Source organism: Ananas comosus, linkage group 11, assembly GCF_001540865.1.
Source record: "Ananas comosus cultivar F153 linkage group 11, ASM154086v1, whole genome shotgun sequence".
Classification (NCBI taxonomy): Eukaryota; Viridiplantae; Streptophyta; class Magnoliopsida; order Poales; family Bromeliaceae; genus Ananas; species Ananas comosus.
In genome coordinates, this window is record NC_033631.1 from 9,603,655 (window position 1) to 9,613,416 (window position 9,762).

General features: G+C 39.3%; 1 protein-coding gene across 5 annotated transcripts; it reads right to left on the reverse strand.

Annotated features, from left to right (window-relative positions):
• Nucleotides 1,825-7,485, reverse strand: LOC109717388 (zinc-finger homeodomain protein 6-like). 5 transcript variants are annotated; one of them, XM_020243154.1, is made up of 3 exons: nt 5,225-7,485; nt 4,057-4,155; nt 1,825-3,232 (listed from the first exon to the last, which is right to left on the reverse strand). In XM_020243154.1, exon 1 carries the CDS (start codon nt 6,636-6,638, stop codon nt 5,589-5,591), a length of 1,050 nt encoding a protein of 349 aa, XP_020098743.1. In that variant the 5' UTR covers nt 6,639-7,485; the 3' UTR covers nt 1,825-3,232; nt 4,057-4,155; nt 5,225-5,588. The 5 variants fall into 5 exon arrangements, with proteins under 5 accessions (XP_020098743.1, XP_020098744.1, XP_020098742.1 ...); XM_020243155.1 differs by lacking the exon at nt 4,057-4,155; XM_020243153.1 differs by having other exon boundaries at nt 1,825-4,155.

A 9,762-nucleotide genomic window follows, 5' to 3' on the forward strand; every position in this document is an offset into this window, starting at 1 on the left:
CGACCGGTAATGATTCCAGCAGCTAGAATTCGGCTCGCCAAGGATCTTGCAACGAATCAGTACGGAACTACGATCGCCACATCCTTTCGCCACATATCCTGAAAAGGGATGCAATTCAGAACCCGGCCGGCTACATATAGACGACCCAATATAGAGCAACACTTAAAAAATTCAACAATTTATCCCAGCAGCTCTTTTTTTTTTTACCCGTACTATATTATAAAGTATCGATATACACATACGTTTTATTTGGTTGGTAGACTCAAAAAAAAAAGTGTAATTATTTTAAAAACTTTTTTAAAATTAAAAGTACTCATCTAAATGCACCAGAATTCAAGATGTCCATGCATATTAGCCACAGTTTATAATTTTTCGGTCATAATAACTTAAAATGCAAAAATTCATATCAAATTGGGCGACTAATGCTGACAACAAGCCCATCTAAGATGAATATTTCTTCTACTTTTTGTGCGATCGTGTCCTTAAACAGAGATAAAACTCACAAAAAATGTTGAAATAATATATATTTGAATGTTGGCTTAACAACAATTAAGCATTTTTAATGAAATTGGATTTTCACTATTATGGATCTTTAGTCGTTTTTTCAAAGTAACCTCGAATTATAAAATTACATCCAAAATCCTAAACGGGTGTGAGGGAACGTGCACAGCACGTCGGCTATTATGTTAAGTGATCCTTTACTCCTAAGCTTTAATTATTGGGGATTTGAAAGGTACATCTTTATCTTATTAAATGATGTTTCATCATATCAATTAATGATCAAATCATAGACCGGACCACCACATGATTTAAACCAATGGATTCTATTGTGTTTTGACAATTATATAATATAATTTTCTTTGTAGATATGGAAAATAAATTCCGAGCAATAGTCTCTCCAGTAATTTTTTCACTCTTTTTAAATACAGAAAAAAATATTCTGTCAAATTAAATTAAAAATTAATTATTTATTTAATAAACAAACTGAATGCGCGCTAAATTTTTAAATTTAAAATATTAACAAGCCGAACACAAATTAAAATCAATTTACTCGTAGTTTTCTCAAAATATATATATATATATATATATATATATATATATGTGAGCTAAATATTTTCTACAAGTATTAATATTTCTTTACTTTTAACTTTTATATGGATATTGTTTACTATTTGATTTTTAGGCCAGCTCAAATGCATAAAGATTATATTCTATAAATTTTAATTATGAGATTATTAACTATTTGCGAGCTGGCTCATATTCAGCTTATTAATAACAAACTGGCTTACTATTTTAATAAGTCAGCTCGTATTCAGTTCGTTTATTACCTAAGCACGATGACAGCCCTACTTGTATGTGCATCTATAATATTATGTGAATAACATTGTTCATGCAGCACTTACCCTCACAACAAGGCCAAGCAAAATGTGTCTGCCCTAAAAACATCAATCCAACAATGAAGTACTAGGACAGATGCATCCGAGTCTAGTGTTTGAGTTAAGAGAAACAAAATAATGCGCAAAACAATTTTATTTAGAAAGGATTAATTGCACAATTGCTCCTCAAATTATATAGTGCTGGTGACACTTCTGGTACTCAAAACTTTAATTTATTATAATTTTTAGCTCGAACTTTTAAATTTGCTTTAAACTTAATTTAGTTTACTAAATATTATTGATATATCGTTAATGTTAAAGTGATATAACAATATTATGATTAATGACACACTAATAATCAAATATCACATCACTTTTATATCGGCAATACGTTAACATTTAGTCAATTAAATTGAATCGTGAAATCTGATTGTAACATTTCTGAAAGTTCAAATAAAAAATTATAACAAATTAAATTTTGAGTATCAAATATCAGCCACTTCATAGTTTGAGGAACAAATGTGCAATGTACCCATTCAGAAATTAAACTAAGTCTATAATAACATCCACCCAAAGTTAGCTAAGTATACAACATGAGATCTTACCTAGAGTCCAAGTAAACCTTTCAAGGCACCAGAGAAACAAATATTTAGATCGACTTGGAGAAATTTCATACAGCTTATGTTCAATATAACCGTCTCCATGCATCCATTATGTTTTGTTTCTATCAAAACAACTCAACTACTATTATACCAAAATAAGACACCACCGAAAGTAATATAACAATAAAAACCCTGTGTAATATATTTGAGTTTTCACTCATCACAGGTAATAATAGCAGGAAATTTAAATGTTTCATCTCGCACAAAATTTTAAGTCCTCAACGACTGATATATATAATTTCATATATCAGAATATCGGTGCTATTATCTAACCTTTATTGTGTGCGTGTGCATATATGTATATATGTTGCTATACAATAACATCAAAATAAGACATCATTGAAATCAACATAGCAGTAGAAACCTGGAGTAATAGATTTCGAGTTTACACCCAGATGTAACAATAGCAGGCAATCTACATGATTTATTTTGCCCAAAAACAGACTTATTTTAAGTCCCCAACGGCTAATATATATGATTTTATATATCAGGATATAGATGCTATTATGTAACCTTTATTTGAATTCTCTCAGCCATTAACTTATAGCATGAATAGCCACATAAAGAAAGCATATATTTCTACAATGCGCATTACAAACATGCTACTTGTAAATGAAATCACGGTAGAAGAAATAATAACAGCAATAAAATGCAGCAACTTATTTTGTTCCCAAGAAAGCTAGGAGCACATCGCTGGATTACCGAGCAAATAAGAGAACTAATCTCAAGCGTTGGAACAGTTTATACTTGCTATTGCTAGCCTTGATTCACTTACTGATATTAATTGGAAAAATATCACTTGTCTGTACACAGGATGTTATGTATATTTCAATGATGTTTTGCACAAAATAGCATAAAAAACCTAAATGAATAGCTGAACTTCGACTATCTCAGTGGATAGGTTACAATTATGTGCGAACAGGTTATAATTATTCTTTTATGTGTTTGTGCATGTGGATTTTCTTTTCTTTTCTTTTCTTTTTCTGAATATATTTTTGGGTGGGAATCCTGTACCACTGGTAAAAAAAGTACAAGATGAATGCGAACTTTTGAGTAATCTGAATATTACTAAACCTTTCAAAAGTGTGATTTCACTAACCTTTCAACAGTTTCATTGCATCCTCAGTTGGCTGCACCGAGTGCATGTGTCTTCCTGGCACGTCATCTCCAACTGTCTTTGATGCATCTCATGTGCTTTTAATCCAATCATCGAATTCATAAGTAGAGAATACATTAGTTGATGGAGATTGAATCAAACAAGAAAAAGGACATATGAAGTCACCGCATGTGCAAAACAAGTTTTGAAAGCCTGGGTAGTCATTTCTAAATTAACCAACAGTCAAGAATTTTGTAAGTTTAAACCTTTTTTTTCACTGTAATTGTAAGTTTTACCATGTGTAATAGTAGAGCATCATCAGAGTCGAACAGGAACACAATTAATATACATAGACTCTGGAATTTTCCTTCCATCACCTTAAATGCTATATAAACAATCTCCTACATTCTACACATATTTTATATAAAGGACGCTTACTAACCACACATATTGTGAAATTTCCAGAACAAAAGAAAATAGTATGCAGTATGAGCTGGTATTGTGTATAAAATTAGCAATATTCTTATATTAGTATGCTAGGCTGCAGTATGAATTTATGTTAGCTAATAGCGACTCTTTTTTACCACTAGTTTATGTGTTTCAGCCTGAGTACATGTGCAAAACAAGAATTCTAAACACACCAAAACTTCCTAATTCTGTAGCACTTCAACAAAAAGAGTAGATATGCATAATAAAGTATAAACACCACAACGCTGAAAAAAGAAAATTGCCAACTATCCTGAGATGACGTTCAGTTGCAAAAAAAGGATCTATTGCCCACTTTGGTCCAACTTTTGAAACAGTCTATCTAATTCATAAAGCATCGAACAAGCATTTGGTAAATAAAATGTCTGAAGCTTTTGTCGTGGCGGAAAGCTAAAATAAGCTTTGGGGTTATAAAAGCAGAAGCTACAATTTGCACCTTCTATGAGGAAGCTATCTGATACATTTTGATGGAAAAACAGTTACTACTGCCTCCAAACCTATAGAGCTGGGCCAACTAATGCAGGTAGTTTTCCCCCTTCAACAAAACAAACTCGTAAGCAAAGTAACAAACGCAAAATAAGATAAAAACTACGGTAAGCCTCTGAGCAAAAACAATAAGAAAGGGTGCATTTTAAAGAGAAAATACGATTAAGGGACATACGGAAACCGTCTCAACGCAAATGGTAATCTTGAATAAGTTAGTTTTATAAATCTAATTGTCATTATGGAGAAAGATCAAATTGGACAGCGCATGAAAGTCTAAAGATACAATAATGTAAGCTAGGCTAGGGAGTTTTCAACCGCACTTCCTCTTAGTATTTCTAACTTTTTACACATTGGTTCGGCATCGGCTTATACAGCTCGTTCTGAAATCAAGCTCGTTCTGAAACCAAGTTGAGAGCAAAAACCTTGATGGGTGTCCAGCTGAACGCAGCTTAAAGTACGTGCTTGATGCAAATCCAACGGACAAAAAGTTGAGGACCAAGAGGGAAACCCTAGACTCGCTTGTAATAGTACAACAGTGTGAACTTTGCTCTTTTACATTCAATGCTTCATTATGACAAACATACTGACTCATGCCAGTGGATGGACAGTAGCCATGTGACAAGGGATATCAATAGACCCTTCCCATCCCTTTCTGTCCTAAAAACAAGAGAAAATTTTGGCAATATACAATGCAAACCCCAATCCTTATTACGACCACAAAACAGTAGAAATGGAAAGAACATGCTGCATCAATTAAATGACCTTAACAACCGTAGTCTAATGCCCAACTGGTCAATTAACTGGAGATAGAAAAAGCAGAAGAAAACAAAAGAGCATGAAATAGAAACCCTTTCACTTCCTAACCAGATCACCCTTACACTTCCTAACCAGATCATTTAGCTACTTAAATGTTATCAGCATTCAATAGATAGATCAAACTTGCTGAGTGTGATTATCACATGAGTGAGCATAATTAATCTCATTTAATGCAAAGACCCACTCCAGTAATGAAATTCAAAGAGTACCATCTCTAAGCAATTAATGAGATGTTTCTCTTGGTTAGGGTCTCTCGGAAAATGCTGACAAAGAAGAAGATGTAGGAGAAGCTTGGAGAGTACCATTAATAGGGCTTTAATGTCCCTTTGACCACATAATCAACTAGTGCACCAAGCCAAAAATATCTTGTAGTAAACACTAAACAGTGAAATAGTTCCATCCCCATCCTTGATCCTCCTTTCTCCTTCTTCGATCTAACCAAGGAAAAGGAGATCCAAGGAGAATGCAGAAGATAAAACATATTTGAAAAGCAAGGAAGTAGAGAAACCCAAGAAGAAGAAGAAGAAGAAGAAGAAGATGAAGATAAGGAGGAGAATGAGTACTTTCCTTCTCTTTGCCTTTGTCTAAGTGAGAAGCCCAAGAGATATATAAAAAATGATGTTGGGGGTGGGGTGTGGTGTGGTGTGGTGTGGTGCGGCTCCTCTTTTAGGGCTCCTGCTGTTCTTGGGATTGTTGTAGCAGCTGCTGCTGCTGCTGCTGCTGCTGCTGCGGCAGAAGCTGCTTTCTGCTGGAGTGCTTGTTGTTGTGCATCCACACTTTGAGAACTTGCCGCCGCACCCCGACCTCGGAGCAGAACTGCTCCACTAGGGCTTCGTCCTGCTTCTGGATCCTCCACCCGACCCTCTCAGCGAACTCCATCATCCTCTCCTTCTGCTCCGCCGTGAACTTCGTGCGGAAGCGCTTCCGCGGCCCCGCCGCGCCCGCCGCGGCTGCCGCGGCGGCGGCGACGGCAGCGGCGGCGGCGTCGAGGCGCTCCTCGCTGGACGACTCCGTGGTGGTGCCCCCGCTCCCGCTGGTGTGCACCGCGCCGCGGGAGGGGCTCGTGGGGAAGCCGAAGCCGCCGCCGCCGCCGCTGAGATGGAAGTGCTTCTGGGAGGGGTGCGGCGGGGGGAGGAGGAGGGGGAGGCGCGCGGCGGCTGCGGCTGCTGCGGCGGCCGCGGCGCGGTGGTAGTCGGCGGCGGGGGCGTCGCGGCGGTGGAAGCTGCGGTGGCAGTCGCACGCGGCGCACTTGAGGGGGTCGTCCGGCGCGGGCATGAACTCGCCGCACCCGTCCACCACGTGGCCCCCCAGCGCCGCCGCGTGGTTGCGGAGGCACTCCCTGTACCGCGCCGCCGCCGCCGCCGCCGCCGCGTCCGATGCCACGTTTTGAACCGCCGATGCCGATGCCGATGCCGCCGCCTTTGCGGAGATTGGAGTCAAAAGATGAGACGACTGAGAGTCCAGCGGATGCCCCGCAGGATAACTACCGTTTCTGCATCCTCCTCCTCCTCCTCCTCCTCCTCCTCCTCTTGGGGAAAGCAAAGAAGAGGCCGAGGGAGAGGAAGAGGACGGTCTCGTAAAAGCGGAGCCTCTAATGGGAAGAGGATTATTGCTACTGTTGTTGTTGTTGTTGTTGTTGTTGTTGTTGTTGTTATTGTTGTAGCTTAAAGAAGAGGGAAGACCCATATCATCATCTTGGTTACTACGGAATTCCATTTAAATTATCCCCACTCACTACAACCCCGGCCTCTCTCAACCCATCAAACACACACACACATATTCCAACCACCAAATTTCAGGTGCTCAAAAGAGAGCTGGGAAAACCCAACTCGCAGTTTCCCAACAGCAGCAACGACAACAAACCACAACAACAGCAACAGTCTGCCAGCCAGCCAGCGAAAGGGGTGGGGAGGTGTGTGTGTGTGTCCAGTAGGGTGTGGGCTCGGCGAATCGAGAAGATCTCAGCTCTCTTATTATTATTGCACCACCCACATGGAGAGAGAGAGATAGATAAATAGAGAGAGAGAGAGAGAGAGAGGGAGGGAGGTGAGAGTGACTTAACAGCGAAGTGCAGCACTTAAAAGCGGCAGCGGCAGCAGCAGCAGCAGCAGCAGCAGCGGAAGCAACTGCGCATGTGGGAAGAGAGAGATTGGAGCATGGAAATGATGGGATCGAGAGAGAGAGGTTTAAGATTTGGTTTCTAACCAGGATTCAGGATTCGAGTAAGGGGAAAAAAAAAAAAAAGAAAAAGATGGAAAAGAGAAAGGATAATTAAAAAACAAAAAATTGAAGAAGATAAATTTGAGGTTAGGGTGGGGGTGTGAGATGAGGGAAGAGGGAGTCTGAGGAAGTGAAGGGATGTGGGAGATTAAGAGAGAGAGAGAGAGAGAGAGAGAGAGAGAGAGAGAGAGCGAGAGACCTTGATGTAGACGTTCTCCGCCGCCTTCTCCTCCTCGCCGAGGACCTTTCCACCGCCGGAGGAGGAGAGCCTCCTTGTCGCCACGAACCTCGCTGCCATCCTCGTCGCCATTTTCTCCTCGCCCAAGCTGACTCTAGTAAGACAGAGCTANTTATTATTATTATTATTATGTTTAACATTAGCTGTATCTCATTAGAAAAGCGAGTCGCCCTTTTTATCCCGCACCCGAAATGAAATTGACAATACTATATGTGAGTCTCTCTCTACATTAATATATATATATATATATATATATATATATATAAATATATATAAATTTTAAATACTATCTTCTATCTTCATGAATCATGGGTTCATATTTTCTCACTTTAGTATTCTATAATTTAAAGAATATTAATTTAGTGTTATGTAATTTTATTTTTATTTTATTTTATTGATTTTATTTTTTTTTTCGTTAAATCAGTGACAAAGTAAAAACTAAAGGATACTAAAGTAAATATTCGATAAATTTTGATGAAATATTTGAAGTTTTTTTATATAATTTAACGAAATATTAACAAAGAAGCTGACGAAAAGATAAAAATGAAACCACAGGACACTAATTTGATATACTTTAAACCACATGGTACTAAAATGAGAAAATGCGAAACCACAGGAGTTGTATTTGAAGTTTACCCATATATATATCTTAATTATATAGTCTTTTCACTTAAAAAAATTTACTAATTTTAAACTTTTATAAAAATATGTCATTATTTTATATTTTACAGATTCAATTTCAATTTTTAAAAAACTGATCAAAATATCTTTATTTCTTTTTCTCCCTTTTTTTTTCATTTTCTTTTCTTCTCTCCAACCCTCCCTCATCACCTTCTCTACCGCCTCTGCGGCCCTCAGCTATAGTAACGAAAGCAACGCCGCCTTCTTTTTCTCCGCCTTTGTCTCCGCCGGCGACGACATCAACGCCGGTGCCGAAGGAGGAGGACTCAGAGCGAGCACAAGTGAAGGCGAAGCGGATAGAGACGATGAGATTGTGGCTGAGGTGGTGGTCGCTGTCACCCGTGAAGGTGAGGACACAAATGCGCCCGCGCCTTTCTAATGAGCGAAAAAAGATGCAAAGAGTAGAACAAAAAAAAAAATAAAAATTTTCTTAAGAAACCATTATGTGTTATCGTTGCTACAGAAAATATCAAGAATCAGATAAGAAGAAGATGAAGTTGTACTATTAAGATTAAGTTACATTATTTCACAAAAAAAATATACTATTTGAGATGAATGTTGCACTGTTTAAGACAAACGTTATACTTTTTGAGACAAAAATTATACTGTTTGAAATAAAAGTTATATTTTCTGAGCGAAAGTTAGACTGTTTGAGCGAAAATTGCCCTCTACAATCTCCTCGCCGTGGAGGCCTACCACCTCATTATCGTCTCGAAGCCGCCCCTCGGCACCTTCATCATTGGGCTCCTCCACGCCCTCGGGGCCCCCACCTGCTCGATTAAGGACGCGCTCAAGGCGCTCTTTAGCGTTGCGCTCTACCGGCTCAACCACCTCATACTAGTCGAGCTCGGCGTCGTGCCCACTAGGCGTGGCAATCCAGCTCACCGTTCGCGAGCCCAGCTCAGTGTCGGCTCGAAAATGAGCTCGAGATCGGATCGCTCGTTTAGTAAACAAGCCGAGCACGAGCTGAAATTTTAGCTCGTTTAATAAACGAGCCGAACACGAGCTGGGGTCAGCTTGCTCGTGTTCGGCTCGATAACAGCTCGAACACATTATATTATATTATATATATATATATTACATTAATTATTATATATGTATATAATATAAATTTTTATTATTTTATTTTAGCACATCCTAAATATAAAGCCCAACTCAATTATAAAATGATTCATTTATATGTAAAATTTCAATAATTAGATTAAAATATAACGGGTAAGATCTTATAAATTTATTTTCTATATATATTCTTTCTAATCCATTTAAATTTTATTCATAATCAGCTCGTATTTGCTCGTGTTCGGCTCGTTAATAAACAGTCAAACATGAGCCGAAGTTTTCGGCTCGATACTTTAACGAGCCAGTGTCATCTTGTGCACGAGCAACATCGAGCCGACCCCAGCTCGCTCGCTGTTGGCTCCGTTGACACCCCTAGTGCCCGCGCTCTTCTCCCTCGTCGTCAAGGACGGGTGTAGGGAGAAAGGTGGCGGGGAGAAGGCGGTGGGGGACATTGGGGAGGTCGAGGGAGCGGAGAGGGATTTCTTATGGAGGGCGATTGAGCGAGTCGGGGCCCGGGGAGCGCGGAGGAAGGCGGGAAGGGAGGCAAGGAAAGGCTACTTTGAAATGATGATACGGGCGGTAGGCCTCTGCGGCGAGTAGGCCGTAGAGTATAATTTTTGCTCAAATGGTGTAACTTTCGTT